The 23,974-nt window shown below is 39.8% G+C and overlaps 1 protein-coding gene across 1 annotated transcript in view; it reads right to left on the bottom strand.

Annotated features, from left to right (window-relative positions):
• The window catches only part of ADAMTSL3 (ADAMTS like 3), a 177,208-nt gene extending 156,786 nt beyond the window's left edge, over nt 1-20,422 (bottom strand). The window contains 2 exon segments of the mRNA XM_051628117.1: nt 19,370-19,461; nt 20,342-20,422. Coding sequence (XP_051484077.1) covers nt 19,370-19,461; nt 20,342-20,369 — 120 coding nt within the window. The 5' untranslated portion in view covers nt 20,370-20,422.
• Between the last annotated feature and the right edge of the window lie 3,552 nt (nt 20,423-23,974).

Below are 23,974 nucleotides of genomic sequence, written 5' to 3'. Positions count from 1 at the left end.
ACATGCTTTTCATATACTCCAGTTGAAATTGTGCCTAAGGGCAGTGCAATTCTCATCCATAAGCTTCATAAGGGAAAAAACTCTGGCACTCAAAAGGCAAACACCTGCTAAAAGCAGTGGCGGATCCAGATTTTTATGAGAATTCCTGTTGTATAATGAAAACACAAAGAAGGGAAACGTGTGGGGCAATGGAATGGTATTAAAAACACGGCGCAAAGGGAAAAAAGAATCCTAAACCACTATATACTTCAGAGCTGAATACTGAAGATCTTGATGTTAAAGATGTTCACAGGTGCAATTATAAACAGAAACCCTTGTAACATGGGCAAGGCTGAGCAGTGACTCTGTATCACACATTGCAGTGCATTGCCCAGCCTTGCACTGCCAGCGACAGGGAGGTTCTCCCTGCTCTCAGTCTCAGTACATCTGCTCTGATTCAGGTGGCAGGGGAATACAGGCAAGAATGCAGCCCCAGAAAAGTCTGCCCTGGCACTAGTAATTTCTCTTCACTGCACACTGTTTAGGCAATGCTGTCATCAGCAACAGCGTGGTGTTTATCATGACTGAATGGTAGATGAAACATATGGAATTTCCCTGCTACTGTAAATTATCACAATTATCACAAATTATCACAAATAATCACAATAGAAACGGACCTGGAAAGAGGAAAACTCAGTCACCAAGAATGGACAATTTCTCAGTAAGAAAATACATCTTTGATGCAACTATTTTGAAGATCAAGCAGCCCAAAACTCAAGTAGGAGAACCAGCAGACCATGCAACTAAGCAGCTTTGACAGATCAGAAAGCTAGAAAGTTTCTGACAATCAACATCTACCATCACAAAACTTCTCGATAGATGAGACCCTCAGATAGCCCTGTAAATACCATATCAATAGGCATAATTCAGTAAGCTGAAGAATCAGGTGGCAAGATTAATCTTCAGAGATAAATAAAATCAGTTTCTGTAAGACACAAATATCCCTCTAAAAAAGAAGATACTCAATGTCATACACACAAAGGTCACCCAGCTATACTAAAATAACTAAGAATGAAATAGCTCCAAGATGCAAGAACAATCTTCATTGATCAGCAGTGTTTGCTGACCTATTTCAGTGACTTCCACAAAGAGTAAATATACATAGATAAGGCTGTGTAAAGGTTTATGAATATACAGATTAATGGAGCAAAATTGCCCAAGAAACTGACCTCAGTGGCGCCAGAGCTTCTGTACATTCCAAGGGCACTAAGATGACCTGCACAACACAGGCCACAGAACTAGGTGAAGTAATTTCTGTCATAAGTCTATCACTTCTTTTTTTAAATAAGAAACATTTTTTTTTAAATATTCAGCTAGTTCAGAGTGTATCAAGGAAAAGGAAATACACCTGGTATGTATATTATTTCCACAGCAAATAAACTTGATTGCTAAAATTCTGTATATATTTGCTCTGAACTTGCCTAGCTTCTGATCTAGGCCTTAGGATGGGACTGTAGGGGCTTGAGGGTTTTTGTGCTATATTAGTGTCTTTTAACATCAGAAACAATTTTCTCCTTTTTCCTCAGACAAGATGGGCAAGGTGGTGTGCAGTAGCCTAACAGCACCCATGAGTGACCAAAATACTTACACAAAAACTCCTGGTACTGCTGTCCCTCAGAATAGGAGAGCTTGGGCTAACACTGCTCTTTATCCACCTTTTTCAGAGGAGCACTCAAAGTGCCTGCTACCATCTTGTCAACATATCTCCCAAGAGGGGTAGGGGGGTTGCTGGTGTTGTTACAAAGACAGACCACCCTGAATACAAGTGTAAATAATCAAAATGGTTCTCCCTGTTACCTCTAGCTGATGAATCCTCTCTCACCTGAAAGAAATTAAACTGTAGAGAATGCCACAGCCAGATGTTGACTCTCGGGTTAACATGATTTACAACAGCTCAGCACATGAATGTGTCTAACACATGCTGAGGAAAATGTGACTTTTCCACTGCTAGTCGTTCACCACTTCTGAATTTTAGTGACATTAACCCAGTTCTTCATCTACTCTTCTTTCTCTATTGCAGTAAGTCCCTTTGCAGGGTTTGTGGGCCGAGCAGCCTAGCACGCTGACTCAGTCAGGCACATTTTCACAATAAGGAAGCAGTTAAATGGTCATGGCTATGCTGTAGGAATGTTGGTTTAAAGCTATTAACAAGGCACATGAGGTGAATGCCTTTCAGCCAAGTGCCCTCCACATGTGCACACCTGTTTCAGCATGATTTTAAATAGAAATTCCCGACAGAAACTGTTCCCAGCACGCAGTCTCTAAGTCTCAAATGCAGTTTTTAAGCTTTTTGTGCTTTCCTGATGTCAGGAATACTGCTACACCAACCATCAGGTAAAGCATGCTACTTCCTAGTAAGCCATTTTCGCAAAGAAATTATCTTTGTCTTATCAAAATCTCAGTTGCTCATCTACCACTTTGAAATTTTTGCCACAGACTTCTAGCACCATGAACAATTCCACCTGCTGCAATACCTTCCCTGACCCAGGCCCACTGTTCAAACACGGCAACTCACCTCTCCATGCATGCATCCACACTGTTACATATTTAATTTAGCCTCATTTAAATGTCAACTTGGCTATTCCCTCAGCCCAGTGATGTTAGTCTTGATATCTTTGATCCATTCATTTTCTCATGTACTCAGTTTTCTGGGAGAGAGACAGTGGTTGTTCTCAAAGTGTACTTTGCCTTTGTCTCTTTCTTGCCAGTGAAAGTGTCTCAAGCAAGGCAAGGTTTTAACTGTGTGTTGTACTGAGCCAGACAGACACACTGGTCAGCATTAAAAAAACAAAGGCTGACTAGAAAAAGGTCAATAAGAGAACAAAAAGCAAATAATGTAACAGAAGAAGCAGATGCACACCCCCAAAAAAGCAAAGTCTCCAAATTAAGTGAGACCAAATATGAAAGAGGACCAGCAATCTAAAAATTGTCCCCTTCCTGATCACAATTCATCTACTAGCATTAACTGGCAGTATTTCACTTACTAGTAAGCCTCTACTTAGATAACTCTGCTTTAGTTGGAAAAAAAAAAATGGCAATTAAAAGCTCACATGACAGGCACTGCAGGCATCTGTTCACTGACAACTGCTAAGACTAATGGTCATTAGTTTAATGACTCATTTTGATTCTTCTACATGTGTATAGTAATGCTGGAGGACTGATATGGTGGAGGGGAAAGGGCTCTTACTGAGGTGAGAAAAGATAAACACAAGATCTGTAGCTGGAAAGAATGAAATAAGTCCTCCAAATGAACTGGAATTGCTGAACTGTTAAAGGACACAGCTGAGCAAGTCAGACTTAAAATGAAAATAGAAACTGCTAATTCAGAACAGGATGCCAGCTCTAATCATGATAGTTTCAACACAGCTTTATCACTCATCTTCCATGACCAGCAAAGAAATTCCATTAAGCAGTTTTAAAATGATACAAAGACATTCACTGAACAGTACAACAGAAAAAGCATGAAGAATGGAAAACACACAAGAAGGTCTGTCATTCAAAGGCAAGAGGTTGTCTAGTGTTTTGGAATTTTAAAAAGTATGACACCCTCTTAAACACTCTGCATTTCCTTTTTAAATATCTTAAGCGCCAAGTGTGTTCGCTGTGACTGATCTCACCAACTTACCTTTTTAGCTCTCTCAGGGTATACTGCCAGGAGCGGTATAACTGATTAAAACAGGTATCACAGGAGGAATGCTGGAAGATGGGTCATGTGATTATACTCCTAGTAACCCATCTTGCATTCTCATTCAAATAGCTGAAGTAGAGTGAATTCCTTCACTGTGTGTGCATTAATCTTGGGAATTTGGCTACCACATCCACAATACGTGATTTGCCAAAACATACCACCTGCACACTGAGGGAACGGAAGACCTTCCTGTGGAGGAATATCTTCCCATCCTGTGTGGGTGTACAGAAGCAGATGTGTACATACAGTGGATGGCTCCCAGGACAAATGAACTGAGACATGTCATAAGTCATGCAGTGCTTTCCAATAATGATAATCTTTCTACGGGAAGTGTAACAGAATAATTTTACTCCTTCAGAATACTGCTTTGGAGTTTATGGAGGCACAGCAGATGGCTAGCAAGATAAGCTGCCTAGTTTCCTTCTCTTATCCAGCAGTTAGAAGAGTCTAACTGTAGGGGTGATAATACTTCAGCATGTACCCTGTTACTGGCATTTCAAGGAATCTGCCAGTAACAGAAAATAAGACAAGACCAGGCAGGAAGTAGATGCTGTCATCAAGCTACTGAAAGGTCCTCCTACCTTGACCAATACAGGAAAGGCTGTGGAGGGATGGGTTCTTATCATTGCTAGTGGTACAATCAAAATCTCTTAATGCTTTTGTCTTGCATGCAAAATCAGTAATTAACTCTAAGTGACACAGACAGCTTTTAGGTGAGTCATTCAGCCTTCCCTGCTTCAAAGTGGAATGCACTACTTTTTCCTCAGAAGTAGGACAGCTACTAAGGAACAGGTTTTCAAAATTAGCTTTTGTATACTGAATTCTAAAAGGATACACAGTCTTGGTTTGTTCACTTGACCTTGTCTTTTGAGAAGCTGTCATGCCTCTTGTAATACAAGCAATGCTCCGCTCGGTACTTTTAAAAACTGCCAGGGCAAGGGAAATGCAGAGTTCCCAATACACACCTGATTTCTAAGAGTGCAATAGATATCCAGTGCCTGGATATTTATCAGCTTTTATTTTACTGCTACCATTTGCATGTAAGGTTAAATGGAATTCTTGACAGCATAGTTTAATTTTAAAGATTTACAGAAGGGCAGTATTCGTACAGAATATTTTTCAACTATTCCAGAGCAGTGTTGGATGGATCTGTGGCAATAACCTCCCCTGAATTTTCTTATCCACAGTCAGCTCTTAGTTTGCCAGTACAAGCTAATGTGAGTTAGGAGGCCAACCCTAACAGTTCAATATCTAAAGCTTTAGCATGGTTCCAGATTTTCATATGTTTGTCTTTAGCATTTTAAGACTTTTCAAAATACAGACAGAATCCAAGAACAATGGACTGTGCAAAGGCAGGGAAATAAATTCATCTACCCTTTTATTTAACTGCAGAAGATTCCTGATGCCCTACGAATCTATGACTTCTCAGACTGAAGGCAACCATGACACTATAAACTACTGAAGCAGAACCTACACAATATAGTGAAATACTGTGCTCTTAATGATTCACTTAATCTATTTTTGTCCTGCTTAATTATTGTTGGCATTCTCTAGGGCTTTACAAATTGTAAACAATCATCTCACTCTCACAGTGAAGCAGTGCTGAAGTCCTGTTTTCACTTGCACTTTTTACAGGGCTGTCTTCCTCTGCACTCTGTGCAGAGTAAAATGTTATTATATAAAGCCTAAACAGCATCCATTTTAAATAACAAGACCTGAGTATAAATCTTAACCTGTGTATTTCTCTGCAAGTTTGGCTGTACTTGAAATTATCAGTCCAGAACATCTCTATTTCAGAGCCCAGTTCTTTTTGCCAAGAGAGATGTTCTTTTATCCTGATTATAGTGAAAAAAGCCAACTTGCTGGCCTGGCTCAGGCTGTAATTATTCTGTGCCTTCATACAAGCTTTTTATAGTTCCTGGTAGAAACATGGAAGGGAATCCTACACATTCACACAAGGTCTGAAATTTGTTGCCCTCCTGAAAAACAAAACAAAAAAAACCAACCACAAAATAGAACAAAAATTACTGAGATTTGCCTCTTCCCTATGTGCTTTTTCTTCCTTAGAGTTAAGATGATGCATGCCACAATTCCTGTCATTTTGTGTTACTCCAGCTTTAATAACAGAGGAAGGAGCTGATTGCAAATTGTTCTATAAAAAATACAACCAATTTCTAAAAGAAAGCCTGATTACCTACTTAAATAAAGTCCTCAAAAAAGCACCTACACACTTTAAAAGGAAGTATAGGACAATAATAAAATCTACAAGTCAAAATGCCCTTGCAAGAAGATTTATTATGGTCTTTGAATCTCAAAATAAACCAAAACTATTAATTCCCATTTTCAAACACAATCATTCCAAATTGTCTAAAAGCCTTAAGAATCCAAACCAATCACCAGCATTTCACACATTAATCAAATGCCTCCTGCAGACTGAGAAATCACAAGGCTGTGATGCCTTCCTGTTTTTACTCCTTCAGCTTTAAGCCAAAACCTGATACTTATTGTAAATCAACGTGCTCTGTACTACCCCATCCTGAGAGGCTGGGGGCTGAAGAGACATGTAGGAAAGGGAGAGCCTTTCTTCCCGTTCTTTAAAAGGTATAAAAATTACATTTAAAAATTCCAGTAATATAACAGGAAACCTTACACTTAAATCCTCAAGTCTACTGTGAGTGGACAAATAGAAAAACAGGGCACCCCACTTAAATAAATATTCCACCTACTACCAATAATATTTTTCTCCTCTCAAGTGTATGAAAAACAGCCAATTTGTACTATATCCAGAATAACATTCAAGGAACAAAGGAAGTTATGTACAGAACATTTTAAACAAAGTCGAAACACAAAAACCAAATTCAACTGGAGTTGAGAAATGTTTTAAAGAAATGGAAGTTAATAGAATAAACCCTTCTTTGCAAACCTCTTCTCATAATTTCCTTTAGTTAAAGAAACCAACATATTGGATTTAAATCCTTACATAACATATCAAGTGTTTGTTTAGATTTTTTTTTACAGAGGATCTATTCATAGCCATTTCTATTTGCAACATAGGCAGCAAATTATACTATTAAACACTTAATCCTAATAAAGTTTAAATTTCACCCCAACAATAAAACTTGCACAAATCTTGCTGCACTTGAAATAGGATTCTAGAAATAACAAATTAAAGTCATAGGCAGCTATCATGACAATTAAGAATTGAACATTTCAGATGGAAAGTTAGCTGTTCACATCAAAATGTGATGAAATATTAAGAATAATTATGTTTTTTAAAAAAATTTGTTAAGTGTTATGGTTTTTTATTTAAAAGATACAGGAAAATGACAGACAGGTGAGAGCCCTCTGAGCCAGTTTACATCTCTGAAAACTGTGAGCTTTTACATGCCCTCCATAACAACAGCCATGAATAAATTAAGCCTACTGAGAAGCCTTCACAGAGCTCCAGAGCCTTGCAGAAGAACTGAGTACCACACCAACTCTCATGCAAATCCACAGAGAGAAAAATGACTACAGCAGGGATCATCTGGTGCTAGCAGCCCACACAAACAGCACAGGCTCCTAGGGCAGCCCTCCAAATAGAGAAACAGATGTAGATTAGCTTCACCAGTATTTTAAAAGCTGAACAAAATTTAAGATAGTGCAGGGAAGCTGGTGTCCATTTTACAAGACCAATCATACCGCTGTAAGCCCCAGTTCAAGCAGGTATTCAGCCTAGCAAGCTGCATCACCTTTTCACAGGAAACATCACTCCTCATTTTTCTTAATCCACATTCTCATTTAGCTGTGCAAAAAGATGTGCTTGTGTGTATTTTCTCAACTGAAAGACCACAAGGGTGAACCATTGTGTAGTACTTTATAAGCAATCCTGTAAGTTATACAGAGAATAGTGCTTCAAGAACTTGCAGTTATCTAACACAATTCAGACTAAAACCCAGCTACAGACAATCTCATTCCTGAGACTGTTAGTGCAATTGCATGCACTATACATGCACTTATTTCCATACAGTATACATACAGGAATAGTCTTAAACTTCAGCAGGGAGTTGAGGCTTTCAACATTGCACATCACCACCTAAAAGGTCTGCCTTTGATTTAATTTGAAGATGCAGATGTAATTTCTCAGAAAACTGCAGATGTCAAACTCTTTCAAACCCATCAATCTTAGACACTGAATATACCACCAAGAATTTGGGTCCTTCTTTGCAAGGACAAGTTAATGGAACTAGATCTGTCCCTTATCACTTGGGGAATCACATTGCTATAAAAATTAAACTGCTTAAGTAGCATGGAGTATTTTGTGAAGGGGTTCAGAGAAGTCTGATTTTGAGAAGAGCTAGGAAAGAACTAGCAGGTGCAAGGATGTTGTACCAGGAAGCTCTTCTCTCAGGAGACCGCATAGAGTTGATGACATGAGAAACTTGGGTTGCCAACTTTCTACAGAGCATATAACACAAACTCTGGGAAAATGAGTTGTATTATGAAAGTTGAAGGGAGAGGCAAACCCATTACTGAAAGATAATCTAATCTAATTTTGCCAATTTTATCTGGCAAGATTACTCTCAAGATGAAGGGCTACTGCCACTTTTTCATTGCTGCTAGCCTGTTTTCTTCACTTCTCAGCTCACTTCTTTCACAGATCCATCTGAAGCCAAGAAACCGCATTAGTGAAAATTCCACACAAAGAACTGTTTTTGTGCAGCCAACTATGCTTTCTCCATACTTAATACAGCTTTTCTTGAGAAGAAATGCTCAGAACTCGGTATCCTTATTTTCAAGGTAAGTCATTCTTAACAGACTAAGACAATGTTGAGTGAAACACAAAGGTTGGATTGACTATTCTGATCCAGACATGCACATTATTGGTTAATGTTTGTGTAAGTCATTCAGATTCTGTGCCAGAGGAATCTTTTACTTCACGAGTTAAATTTTATTCATAGCTGAAGTCTACATTCAAAATAAGACTGGGCTATTATGGAGGCAAAGACTTATAAAAATTGAAAACTCCCTTTGAAACACATGCTTTCCAGTAAAAGCAGCTAGCAAAATGCAAAACACGGTCAACATTCCAACACCATGATGTCAATTTTCATAAGCACAGACAAAATGCTACATGTAGAAATCAACTCTCTATCTTCCTTATTGATGGTGTGCTTGTGTTTCCCTCTGTTTTCATTACCAGAACTGCACCATGCAGTGGAGAATGCAGCCCTTTAAAAGGCTGAAAGGAATCTCCTGAATACAGCAAAGGGACAAAAACACACACGAAATTTTAAAAAGTGAATTTCCATGTTCTGCTTCAGCTTTCCTGAAAAATAGCATACGTGCTCTAAGGACTGTTTTTGTATTTCCCTCTGCAGTAGTCTGGAGAAATTCCTGCCAACATGGATGGTCAGGGACACCTGATAAAATGGTCTTCAATGACACACAATAAAAAAGTTACATGTAAAAAAATAGAAATCCCTTCAAATTTTGCAAGGTTTATAAACAACAAGGAAATTATATTTTTTGTTAACATTGCCTTTTTTTCCCCAGATAGATAAATACAGATGATTTTCAAGAAAACTAACAGCTGCAGACACAGATTTAAATGCCACCTGTCCTTAGCAGTTATGTGGAGGTGAAATGATTCACACCACACAATAGGAAATATAATAACCAGCTAGTTAGTACTAATGAAATTCAGCCTCAGTTTGCTTCCTATGTGCAGGTCTCACTCAGGGAAAACTCCCACTGATGTCTCACACATAGTGCCTGTAGACTTCACTGGCACTGTAATTCAAGTGCAGAATGTCGTGTTGTTGAAGTAGAAAGCCTGAATTTTACAAAATAAGGTTTTCCTTGTGGCACAGTAACCTAATGAAGTCCAGGGGGCTCTCCAGCCTGGACCTTTTACAGGAGTGAGGTTTTACAGTGCCTAGGCTGAGAGTTTTCATACTACCACTGATTCAATGCAAACTTTGGCAGACAAAGAATGATGGGACACTCCTATAATACAGGTGAAGAGGACAATGATGTTTTTCATTTTTCTCAAGGACGGGCCATCACATTTGAAACAATAAAAAAAGTTTACAGTTCTCTATTTTTCCTATTTCTAAACAGTGGCTTCTATGTGGCATATGACAGATGGCTCACAGAGGTCTAATTCAGCAAGAAAAATAAGCAATTATAAACAAATACATCACTGATGTTTGCTAAGGACATAATTTAAGCAAGTTCAAAAGATCAGAACAAGTCCCACATGTTCTGTTATCCCAGCTAAAGCCCTTCTCAAGATGGTTATCTACAGGAAGACATTCTCTCCAAGAAAAGCTTAGTGTTCCCAGTACATCTCTGTTGCCCATGGAGAAACTATGCAGGTTTTCTGTTGTGTTGTTTTTTTAAAACATTAAAATTCAGCTAAAATAAAAATTAAAAATATACAGGAAAATTTCCTTTTCAAAGTAACACTGCTACTTAACACTAGGTAAAGATTTAAAAGGTTGCAAGTTAAGAACAGGTGATGCTAACAGGATATTTGAAAGGCCCATGAGACTTGAAACATTAAATAAAATGTATTTGCCTACTGATCTAATTGCTTACTAATTTTCAAATCTATTCCCACTGGATAAGTAATGGCATTTTAAGCCCAGCTCCTGGCATTAAAAATACATTTATAGCATTTATAGTTTCCTCTTAGTAGAAGATAAACAGCTGCATGGTAAAAACCCATTCATTAAGATGGCATTCGGGAGGCTTACAGTTTTAACCAACCTATTGTGTTCTAAATTTGAACTAAATAAAACTGAAAGGTAGGAAGAGGAAATGGGAAAAGCATTTGGGTGCACAGTTTCACACTGGGGTGAAGGCAAGTGCTCACTCATGCAGGGAAAATGTCTGGAATATTTGTGTCTTACAGAAGGACTGACCACATAATGAAAGTGGAATTTAAGCCAAGCCTTATTTAGTAAAACATCAGAAGCCGTTTCTCTATTTATCTTGCTCAAGGAAATACTAGTGTTTGTTTAAAAACAAGAAAATACTCTAGCAATTAAGCAAGGTGACCCAAATTTCCTTGCATACTTTAAAAATAATTCCAAAACTTTAAAATTTGAAAATGCACCAGAAATACAATAAAAATGTTTGTAAAGAAAAAAAAATAATGTCATAAAAATAAATGCACCAGGCAGACACGACGAAGCTCAGAATGTTGGCACCTGGGCAAGTTCTGAGCAAGTTTTTATGCATCTGAGGATATACCTCCAGAGACACCTCGAGCATGTATTTCTTTAATGTTGTTTTTTAAAAAATGTGTCACAAGTAACAGCTGGTCTAGGCATTGGTTCCAACTTCTAGTTCAAGAACACTCAAGCATAGACCCCCAAAGAACATCAAAATCATTTAAGAAGAGCTGAACTGGTGCAGATCCATGATCTATCTAGCTCGTCAGCTTCTGACAGAAGTCATAACTGGACACCCAAACAGCATGACCAGAGTAAGTATGTGCAATACTTCCCTGGACTCACCTACTTTTCTTAGCCTGCTGTGCTTTGTCTATATTTTAGTGTTTAGTGGATCTTCCCAGTACTCGTCCTTCCTCCCCTGAAATCCATGTAACCTTCTACTCAGGAAAAGCCTATGGCAAGGAGTGCCGAAGATCATTACATGGAGTACAAACACATGTTTTTGTTTTGAATGTTTTATTTAATGCCACTGGAAGAAACAAGTTACCAGTTGATCCTGTCTAGCTTTTCCACCCCGTTCAGAAAGGGATCAGAACTGTATACAGTACTCAAGTGTGGGCAGACCAGGAATTCACACGGTGAAAGGGTGATACCCTTTGCTGTGTTTTACACCTTCCCTTCACAGACTTCCCACCATTCAATTTGCCCAGTTAACTGCTAACCAAGCCCTGAGCTGGCTATTTCATGAAAAGACTCATCTGAGTATGGAGGAAAAGTGTAATTGTTAGTCACAAGAAAGTGCCTTATATTAATATGAATATAGATCTGAAATCAGACCAACAAAACAGAGCCTGTTCTAGCAGTCTTATCAGTACTGGCATTAGTAAAACCCCTACATAGCACACACATCTCTCCAGTGACAGATGTATTCCCTCTTCTGCTTTCTAAAAAAAATGTTGATGAGATCAGCTGAAAGAATCACTAATATGTGGGCTGTACCTGGCAGTTTCCAACTAGAACGTCATCTACCAAGTAGGCAATACTCAAGACACTACTAAGCTATTGGTTTTTTCAGTCAACATCCATGTTAGTCCACTAGGGAACAATTTAAAACTATTTGGAGACTCGAGAAAACAAAACACCAAATGAGTAATGAGACCTTGAAAACATCCAATAAAAAGAGATTCTCAAGAGAGGAAGCCAAACCATATTTTAGCATATTTCATTTGTTATACATCCACAGAGAGCACTGAGCTTGTTTAGCCTTCTGCTTCCACACCACTGCTATGTCCAACAAGAGGCTACAGTAGCTGGGAAAGCAAAGAAAACCCCCATGAGAGAAGAGGTGAATCTGAGCATATTGTAACCAGTACTTGCATTGTCCTTTCACACTTCTCCATCCCAGTAGATGACCTGGAGCAGCCACACATATAACCAGGGAAATTGTAACAAAAGGGGGGAACTTTTTTTGGACCTAGTTAAATTCTTGCTGAATCAGCCAGCTGGGAATAAAGCCAGTTTCTGCAGCCTTCTAAGAGCTTCTGCAAGGTGCAGTCCAAGAAACATTTAATGCCAAACAGCTTGAGAGGACACAATCCCTTATTCTTCTCATTCCGTGGCAGTGCAGGTGTGTCCATGTCATCTTACTCTGATGATACTAAAAGGTAATAGATCAAGCAGCTAAAACTCTATGTCTGCATTAACTATAGAGTAAGCCTCTGTAAGTCCTTTCACATATACACACTATAAACTATACCCTGTTCTGCTTGCATGCACAAGTGACTTTCCTATAAATTTTAAGCAGCTTCAATTTTTGGCAAAGCACCTGATGACAGAAAAAACATTACATAAATAAATACATGTTTCCACATATAAACAAATGCTCCACTTACTTAATGCTACGAAACAGCATCATTACTCAGTTGTGACCTCCCACCGTGACACAAATGACAACAGTTAGCATACAACAACTATCTAGTAATTGCAATCCTAAATGCATTTTTAATATTGTTTTACAATTCAGTTGAGCTGACTTGCATTCACTGTGTTTCTAGTGGATCCAGAAGCATGACAAACTGACAATTCTTGGAAACCACATTTCTCAAAACAGACTGAGAATACTGTTTTCATTTTCTCTCCATAATGATGTTAAATCTAATAAATATAAAATTAGAAACAGAAATAACATTGTTCCTAAACAATTTATGTAATATGCTGTCTGGAAGGGATATATTAAGCCACGTTTTCAAAAACTGCCCTCCCTTTATAAAAACGTGAGACTTGTACTTGCACTTCTCAAGTAATATCAAATATCTACACACCGGGGTACTAGAATTTACACACCCAGAAACCTATTCTTTCAAGAGAGTTTTAAGGGTGAAAGTTTTGGTTTAATCAGCTAAATGAGATAATAGATGCTTAACCAGACTTTTGAAAGTGTCCAAGGTACCTAGTGGTTCCCATTGGATTATTTGAAATTTACATTGTCACTTGTTTCAAAAAATCCAGCTAAATACCTAGTAGTACAGCTAAGTACTTAGCAGCATTTGTGTTTAACTTATATTTCAAATCTTACTGAAAAATCACCAAACAAAGCCTCTCCATCACATAGACCCTTCTGAAAATGCTGCTATATCTGCGTTAAGTTTAGGATCCTTGCCTAGCTGACAGTCACCAAAAAGTGAGTTTGTAGAACTGTACATCCTCCTAGAAGCTGGAGTGAGGCCATTTTGAAACTATGACCCTTAAGTTCAAGAGCCCTTGACAGTGTACATACTTCAGCTAATCTCAAGAAAAGTTCTCCTCTTATGGGAAAGAAAGCTATATACATGCTTTCAAAACCCAAAGGAATTACTTCTTTATCAGTGACAAAGTGTGTGCAGAGGGCATATCAGAACTGCAGCACTATACAGTTCCTACGTAGGTCTTAGTGGTCTCTGCAGAGTTGCCATGGCTATATTCAGTGTCTCTTCTGGAATGCTGTGCTCACTAGCAAACTGTACTTCAAAAACAAACCCACTCTTTCACCATGCACAAGCTCCCTCTGTTTTACAGAGATTTTGCATAATAGCAATTACACTGGAATTGTTGGAGTAAGGCTGTGTTGGACTGCAAGCAGCCACAAGACTTTATCTTCAGTATTATCAAATATCTAAAACCTTAACAACACAGTGACTGAAAAGTACAACATTTGCACAGTATGATATAACTCATGCTCAAAGATTTCTTGCATAGCCTTACAATACAAACAAGTGAAGAGGCACAATTCTAAATCTGCTTCCACTATCAACAAAACAAATGTATTTTACTACTTAATGGAAAGTCACTTTATAGTTGATGTTTACTTAAACCCCAGGCCCTGAATTCAGGTGAGCATGGAGAACTATTTTAAGAAAAGCTTCAAGTCCAAAATTGCAGATAAAGACACAAATATGTGAACCCTACAGGTTCTAAGAGTAAAACAAATAGCAAGGACTCTGGTCTTAAAATGTACATTCTTTGGAAGAAAAACTCATTATTTTGGATTGCCAAATTATTATTTCCAAATTAATAGTAAAGGGCTTTAATATCAGTATAATTAATCACCTCCATTTTCTGTGTGCAAAGGCATTTGGTGCAGCGTGTGAAACTGCCACCCTATGTCGTTTATGCCCCAATTTGGCAAGGAATATGAAGGATCCAGCTGCACCAAGAAGATCTGAATTAGTAATTATCATTGATTAAGCATTCAAGTATCTGCTAAAACCAAAGATTATCCTAGAGCTACTCCTTAGTTTCTTCGCTGTTTTTTCAAGATAAAATAGAAGCCACTGGCTGTTGCAAGAGATTATTCCTAGAGATGAGGGTCCTCTAGAAGTGTTTGATCTTTGGCTACCTCATTTTGGAACCAGCAATTTGCAGCTACACACAAAACTGATTAGAGAATCTCTGCTCAGTTTTTAGTGTGAACTCAACATAAATGATCATCACAGAGAGAGCTCATACCCATGTCTGAAGATGTAGATACAGAATTTGAAACCTGGCTGGATATGGAGATTAAACCACCTTTTTCACATCCGAATGAACAGGTTTGGACTGTGCTTGAGCTGATTTTCCTAAATTGTATCACTGCAAGCATAACTCACTACAATAAAAATATTTACTAAGAAAATGAAAACAAATAAATGAGACAGTAAAAGGACTCCTTCACCAGTATCATGTGTGCTCTTGTTCATCTCCAATAGCTGACTTAAATTTTTTATGAGTACATTTTGTAAAATAAGTATTCATACATAGCTTGTGTCTCAAGTCACAGGACATTCTTCATAATTTTTCTGGCAATTCAAATCTCTTGGATTGTAAATTGGGGGTAACAGCAGTTCAGATCCTATGAGTACTGGCTGAGTGATCATTATTAGTCATAAATTTGAAGCAAGTTTAGAAACTGACACAAGTTTTCTGGTAATGCTGCACTGAGTTACAACCTTGTCAATAACAATGAATGTTTAAAGTTAGAACACTTCTAGAGTCTCAGAAGTGTTATTGGTCTGTAGTAGAGGCATTTCAATCTTCAAACTAGGAACCACTTCAAAACACAGACCTGTTGAGGCTGATGGCAAAACTCCAGATGGTGCAGAATTGCAACTTGCCTACATAAAAGTGAAACTGCTTCAGACTTAACTCTGAACTTGCAAATCTCATCCTGATATTTTTTATTGAAGTTACTGGAGATTTAAGAATCATTACTATTGTATGGCATGTAGAACATAATCTATTTTCTTAATATCAGTGTGCAACACATCCAGTGACTGTAAAACAATATTCCAAAGGTTTTCCACAAAGATGTCTCCAAGTCCACTATGTCATATAATGGACATCAGATTTTTGGCCTTGCAAAACTCAACCTTAAAGACATTTGCTATGTTGGTAGTTTTGGGAAGATTTGTTATGGCAGAATCATTTTGAATAAGATAATGTTTTCAGCATGTATATCCTTTACATCCAAAATATCACAGATAGAAAAAAACATAATGCAGGCAGGGATTGCTGAACCATAAATCATGGGAGCAACCAAAAGTTTATTCAATGAATATGTGACCTATGAATCTTTCCCTTCCATATAAATCCAGAGCTAAAGCTTCTTTAATATCCAAATATAGTGTTTGCTGTTATTCCCTCCTCAGATATTAGCAACCCCATGGTCTTTGGAGGTGAAATGGACTGACTTGTAGAGGGTTTAACTAGGATGGGAGGAACCTAAGAAAATGTCAGCATATTCCTGATTTGAAAACAACATACCAGAGAATAAATCTAAACCGATTCCATATGTAAAATTCTTGATGATATATATTTGTCTATATGAATCTGTTAGCCATCTGCTGCCATTAATCTGTTAGTAAGAGTATACAGATATACAGCCTTGCATATATTTCATAATAAATATAACAGCATCTAGCTGAATGATGTAATAAAATGTTATCACAAGGTTAAGAAAGAGTGAGTTATCAGGCTGAACATCCTGTCTTTTCAATTACCAACATGGAGCCATATATACTCAAGAGAACTTAAAACCAGCAAAATTGGACTTGAACACTTCTAATTTATTAGCTTAACTCTCTCAAGCCTCTAGTATTGATAGCTCATCTGCTATCATGCAAGAAATGTGGTGCTTTTTACACCATACTTAGCAATAAATACACATGAATACTTAAATTCAAGGCCATGGATCTAGTTAATGTTCACAAATACACATAGCCAGTGGAATACAGTAAATTATTTTGATAGATTCATCATTTAAATATTTCAAAATAATAAATTATTCCATTTTGCTGCTACCATTTGATGGCAGTTTTTTTTTTGCTTTAAAGAAAAACACATAGATATCATTTGCCTAGATTACCATTGGCTTTAGACTAATGCAGTTTCGTTTATTTCATTTATATTGGCACATATCAGAGAAAACAGACTGTGTGTGTGCAAAAGAACACAGCCAAGGCTAGTCTGGAAGTGATCTCCTCTTCAATCAAGTTTATGCCCCTGCTTGTGACAGATCAGATGAACATACAGCTCTGCAGTGGTCAGCTATTCAGTGAGTTATCCTATGAAATTTAACTTACCTACTAGTGAAGCCACTAATCTGCTCTTGACAAAATAGTTGCATATCTGTAAGGGCAGAGTTCAGTCTGAAGTCCAGCTAAACACCATGCTGTGCATGTTACTGTGTTATGAGGAATCAGAAGAGCTCCTATAACCAAAGTTAAATTTCATTTCTTCTCAGTAACAGCTACCTTTTTTTCACAACTTCTCATGTTTGAGTTTTCTTTGCCTTACATTCCTACCACATTTCTACCACATTCTTTTTCAATGGTCATTATTTTATTCTCTACCTGCCTCAAGCAGGATGAAATTAATCAATTGCACGTAAGTGACATGACATAGACTTGTGACCTTGCCCAGCATCCAATTGTTTCTAATTGATTAGCTCCAGACATAAGCACTTTAATAGCCAAAACCAACACAAGTGGAAGCTATGGTAGAATATTATGGTAGAACGACTGTGTGTGGTCCATATAGCATGGCCCCAAGCAACCAATTAAAGAATTAATGGTTATTGGATACCAAAAATGTTATGTTAAGCAATATAAAATACCTTTAATGTGTCTAAAATTATGATAAAATACCTAAAACTTAGGAGCAGAAGGGGCTCCTACAAGATTTGGATTCAGGGCTAATGACTCGAATATACTAAATCGATTAGAGTATTTTACAGGACAAACAAGACCAAAAAATTTGACCTGGATAGAAATGTTCATAGAGCTACTCACAATAGCCTATTGATTACTACAATGTGTTTGGGGTTTTTTTCTTAGAGACAAATGAAGCTATGCCAAGCCATTTGTGGAGAAGAGGAAACTATGCCCCTGGTTCCAGTTCTACAATAAGAAAAATATGAAAGAAAAAATCCAAGAAATATATTGTAAAAGAAAAAAGGTCTCTTCATAACCAAAATGCCCCAAACATGAAGTTGACATTTTCCTTCTCTGGACTTCTATTCTCATATTGAACAAAGCTATTAAGTGAGCTTTGCATACTACTTTGAGCATTTATAGGGCTGGTTATTACAGCATCACTCAACTGCTTACACACAAAATACAAGCTGAACAGATGGCAAACCAGTAACATTTTTGTTCTTGCATAAGAAACACGCAAGCAAAAAGCAGATCCCAGTGTTGCCATGTCTGCTTGGATATACACTGAATACACTGCAGTTAACTGCATGATTAATAGAAATCTAATAATTTTTACTTTTATGGTGAGTCTTGACTCAAGTAACTAGTGTACTTTCATTACTAGCTGCAACCATAATACAGATAGAGGAGATGTTCATTAACAGGTAGCTGACACATGGCTCCCAGCACACAGTGCACTCAGCAGTACTGCTGAGCATGGGTTGGAGCCCTGGTCTCACTACCTTAAACCAGAAAGTCCAACCTAAATCACTCATAGCTTACTCAGCTGTCTAGTACAGTCTCCTCAGTTCTTCATACTGCTTTTGAATTTTCCTTTGTCTGCTGTATTTTCCTTCTATTGAAAGTTAGTCAGGATGTATGTTTACGTAATGCCCTGTACACCAGGCTCCAGTTTGAAACCACCATTTCTCAGCATTGCAATAGTACTAACAGCACACAACTATCACAGAACACAGTATCACTGATTTTATTTAAACTTTTTGCTTTCCTGTCAAAAACTACTACAATATTTCAAAAATCATGCTATTTATTTAAATAAATAGATTTTTAAAAAAATCTCCAGTTTATTTAGCTGTCTTTTTCTAAGCATTTCTGGATTTGGGTGTATTTAAGACTGAAGAATCGTTGATACATTTTGTGCTGTGGGAACTATCAGTATAGAGAATGACATACTAAAACAACATCTCTGCTGCATGCCAGCACACCATATTTCTTGAAATACTCACTTCTTGGAACTGATTAGGCTTATGTGTCAGGCAATACATCAGTTGGCAGCTATGGTTTTCCTCCATGGTTCCTGTATTCATTGAACACTTGAAGCAAAGACCATTTTGGACCACTTTCCCCCTGACACTGACTTCCAATGCTTTAGATGTTTCTACCCAGGTATTTATATAACCCTTGTCACTTGCAGTATTCTTAACATTTATCAGGTGCTAAACCTCCTGGGGGCAAAGAGCAGCTGTGTTGCCTAGAAAGACCCATGGCAATACACATCTGGCAAGATCTCCCTTTGCTTCCATTTGGAAAAGTCAGGTACAGTATTACTAGGAAGAGAAAGACTATTAATTTCCCACACGGATGTCTTTGAAATTCAGTGCAGTGAAAGGAAAACCTTCTCATTGGGAGTGTTTTGGTTATAGTGCAGTTTCTTCAGTAATTTTCTGTTTAAAAAACAGTAACTCGAAGTGTGTAGTAAGATCATCTGTTAAAGGACCAAGCATGAAAATAGCAACAAGTTTATTACCTACCTGGAGATGAGCATAGATAGCAATAGCAAGCCAAGTGATCTCCCAGAAGAGCCCTGTGGCTTTAGGGCTGGCCATCCTTGTGCTTTGGGGCTCTGCAAAGAGAAATTGTTTCAAGTTACAAATAAAATCAAGCAGGCTTTGCCAGAATTTCAATGACTAAAGCAAACTGGTCAAAGGCATGGAACCAGCCTTTGGAAGAAATGCAATGCAAACACCGGAGTTTTGTGCTGGCCAGAGGAGCAGACGTGCCGTGCATGCCATGAGCACAGCCTGCAGGGTGAGGTAGTTCCAATTAGGGAACAAAAACGGGGGAAAATTAAAAGTTTGGGAATGCTGGTAATAACGGGCAAGTTTGATTATCTCCTGAGTATAGGTCAATTTATCAATTTGGGAACCCCTCCCATCTTGATCTCCAGAAGGTAAAGAGCACAGGATTTCTGCTGTACTGTTCCAGCACTTTCACCCACTCAATGCTGAGAGCCCAGCCCTGGGACCTTCAGCAGTCATTTGCAGTACCCTTGAAAGCTCTGATCATAACAGCTCAGACACTAATTGATCAGGGCAGAGAAAAGCAAAAACTGTCAGTCACTTTTACTAAAACCTTCAATTTAAAATTGCCAACAAGCAAAAATCATGTAATAATGCTGCTAATTGTTAATTCCTAGTGTCAGTGTATATTTTTGCCTTGGACTATTCATTTCAAGTTCCAGGCACCCCCAATACACATGCATGCAAACACAAACAGCCTCCCCCCCTCCTCCCAGCCACTACCCCACTGTTTTGCAAAGCCCCAAAGTGAATGAAAATCTCTGCTTCAAAAATGTACTCCTTTCTAAAAGGTCAGATATCCCAAAGGAAAACCATCTATCCAAACAGTTCTTGCACCTGTCAACTAAATATGATTAAGATTCCTTATGGAAATGAGTGATTTATTCCCGTCAAAAAAAATAAAATTAAGTATTTCCACGAAACCTGCAGCACTCCTGGATGCGTTTGTCATTCAAAATTTTCAATCAACTACGGCAACAAGAGAAGGAAGACTTTTTTCTCCCCGCCCCACTTCGTTCTCCGGTACTTCACAGGTGTGGGTGCCCGTCTCCCCAAGGGCTTGACAATCAACCCTCCCTCTCCAACGACCCTCGCCCAGCACCGCGGCCACCCCCGCTCCCGCTGAACCCGAGCGGCCGGTCTGGGGGAGCCGCCTGCGGGGCTCGGCCGCCGTCGCCGCCTCCCTCCTGGGAACCCGCGGAGGAAAGCGGATCGGGGAAGCTGCCGTAGGGCTCCTCTCCCCCGGCGCGGCCACCGAGCTCACCCACCTGGTGCGGTGCCGCGTCTCCCGGCTCGGCGTGGAGCGCGCAACGGGATGGGGAAGCAGGGAGGCGGGGAGCGGGTCCGGCTCTGCCGGCGCCTCCTTCCCGCTCGCAGGGCAGGGGCGAGCCTTGCCTGTCACGGCACCGGGGATACAGCATCCTGCATCACCAGCGGCGGCCCCTCCCTCACGCCGGGCTCCAGCCCACCGCCGCACGTTAGCCAAGGTCCTACAGGCTGCTGGCAGCGGGCCGCCCCCGCCCGCCCGGCCCCGGCCTGAGGCGCCCGGGCGCCTCCACCTGCGGCCCGACCCGTCCCGGCGCCCGCTCCGTCGCCGCCGCCCCGCACCCCCCGCGCAGCTTCTGCCTCCCTGGCCAGCACAAGCGGGCGGGCGGCCAAGAGCGCCCGGCTCCCCTTCCCCGGCTGCGGAGGCACTGGCCGCGTTCCGGTGCCGGCGGCCGAGACCCCGGCAGCCCGAGACCAAGTGGTTCGTCTTCCCCCGAGGGGCAAAGGCTACCGTGAAGTCAGCCCCCAAATCTGATGTAAAGCAGCTTCCAAAACCACAACCATCCCGTGTCTCATCTCCAAGTAACTCTCACAATACAGCTGCAAATCTGCTCACACACCGAGGAGGTCCTTAATCTTGCTGCCCTCTACGATATTTTTAGGTCTTCTACTGTAAATCTGACAAGTATGTCTCATACGGCAGCTTTGCTCTCGTTCTCCCTCTGAGCTTTGGGCTGCTAAACAGCAACACTAAAATCTTCTACCTTTGCGCTACGGCTTCCACTGATGTCCCAGGCTTTCGTCGAGTCCGCTAAGAGCAACACGCAGAAAAAGGGCTATTATCGCTGCCACTGAAGTTAAAAATATGCTGCAGTGAACTAAACATAACCGATGAAGAGTTTGTTCAAATATGTTGCGCTGGAAACTTTTCCAATCTGTTTCGGTTTCTCACCAGCACGGGGAAGCGGCTCCTCCATGGTTAGGAACAGAGTGCCCTCTGCTGAAAGCAGCGACAGAGGAGCCGCGGGAGGCCCGGCCCGGAGACCGGCACCGGCGGCTCCCGGAGACCGGCACCGGCGGCTCCCGGAGACCGGCACCGGCGGCTCCCGGAGACCGGCACCGGCGGCTCCCGGAGACCGGCACCGGCGGCTCCCGGAGACCGGCACCGGCGGCTCCCGGAGACCGGCACCGGCGCTGCCAGGTCCGTGCCGATGTCAGCCTCACAGACTGCTCTGCTTGCAGGTCCACCCTGACAGCTGGGCCAAGCTGCTCTTTCCAGTCTCCACATTACCACGTGTACCAGAATACTGCTAAGGACCTGATCTTTGCTCATGCAGGTCAGCTGAAAATCTATCAGCTTTCTGGGAAGCTTCACTTTCTGTCCATTTCAATGACTACAGTTACTTAAACAGCCACATAGTCCTCTAACGACGACTTCAATTACACATCTGCAATATGTTACCTTCAAAAAAGATACATTGGAGCAGTCAGAGTGTACTTCAGACCTGAACACAAGCAGTTTTGAAGCCAGAATTCAGCCATTAAATCCACTGATGCAGAAAATCAATTTTCCTGCCCCAAACCTATGGCTGGTAGTACTACAAGAACAAAATCAAACCATGTTCACAACTACAGGACAAAGCTGGCCCTAAACACCTACCATCTAGGTAGGAATGTACACAATTTGCACCATGTACCTGTGTAGAATATCACTACTCAAATTTACCCCCAATACTGAAGGATTCCCTTGAGTCCTTGAATCAAAAGCTACAGAGTGGGCTATTAACTTGTTTTCCAGATGGGCATATTTAGACAAAATAGCTCAGGTTATGTTCCTAGCACTGGTATTAGCAATAGATCACAAAATTCAGCAGGATTTTGGAAAGCTTTTAACAGGGCATCTTCTTATGTGATGCTCATTCACATTGAATACTGATTTCTTGGCTCCTTTATCCAATTTATTCAAATTCTCCACTTCAGCCTCACTCCACAGCCTCTTCTCTCTTTACTCTCTAGCCTTCCAATGAACATGGAAGCTTTGGGATTTTTACTTCTGTTGGAAATTTCCATAACCTCTTCTGCTGAGCCAAGCAAAGACTGCATGAAACACAGGTGCCCAGGCAAGATCTGCTGGAAAACAACCCAGAATTCACAGCACCTACAGCTCCATGGCAGACTCCTCTTCCAATATGCACCTTAAAGACCATAAACTTACAGGTTCTGGATGCCTAAATTTCATCCCTGAAGATGTTTGTCAACAATTCCCCAAGAACTAACTGGCCATTCAAGTTTAAAAGAAACCACCATTCTCTAAGGAAACATTTAATTTTCCTTCTGCTCACTCTGTCTTTTCTGACTTGATTATAACTCAAGACAGGAACTATTTTCTTTGTCTATTACACATTGTTTGCACAACCCCTGGGGTCCAGTGTCAAGACCTTTAGGTACTACCTTATTAGCAGTTTTACCACACAGTCTTCTAATTCCCATTCATGCTACATTAGCTTGGCAGAGCTGGGGTAAGGTTTTTGAACAGGAAACTACAGGGATGCTCTTAACACTCAAAGCTCACATGCAGAATTCCTGTGTTTGTCTCTTGTTCCTAGCAATGTTTTTTTTATTACAGAAATGCTTTCCTTTTGCTGGTCTCTAAAATATGCATCATTTAAATGACATTAAATATGACAACTGTAAAGCCCTTACTGTTCATAAAATTGTGAAATATGGACATTTGCACTTATTATTTCATTGAACACATAATCATGATCTCGTCCATCTGTACAGCTGGCATGGTCTCTCACAAGGAAGCTGGTTAGAAATATGATGGTCTTATCCTTTGTTTTATACTGACTTAAGACCATGTGTCTTCACTACCAAACACAGCCATTAAATATTTTGTCATTGATTTACGTTCAATTGTAAGGAAAAAAAATTTGTATCTTACACTCAGTGCAGGCAGAGAAAAAATATCCCACAAAATATAGCTAAGGCAAAACTGACAAATATAAATATCTGGTCTGGTAAACAAACCCCTCTGTTCAATCACATGATAACCACCAGATTTCAGTCTCTCAATGAACATTAATATAAAAACTTCACATCTAAAAGAGAAAAAACACACTTCTCTATCTTCATCTCAAAATGCAGGTATAAACAATTATTCAGCAGGTTCCACTTGTATATACGTATTCTCTCAAAAGAAGTTCAGCTAAGCAAATCTGATCACAATGGAGACCATTCTTTCATCACAACAAAAAGCCTATACTATCCAGGAAAAATATGTTTGGCTAA

The sequence above is a fragment of the Apus apus genome, chromosome 10 (assembly GCF_020740795.1).
Source record: "Apus apus isolate bApuApu2 chromosome 10, bApuApu2.pri.cur, whole genome shotgun sequence".
NCBI classification, from domain to species: Eukaryota; Metazoa; Chordata; class Aves; order Apodiformes; family Apodidae; genus Apus; species Apus apus.
Note: the sequence above shows the minus strand (reverse complement) of the source record. Positions and strands in the feature narration are given on the sequence as shown.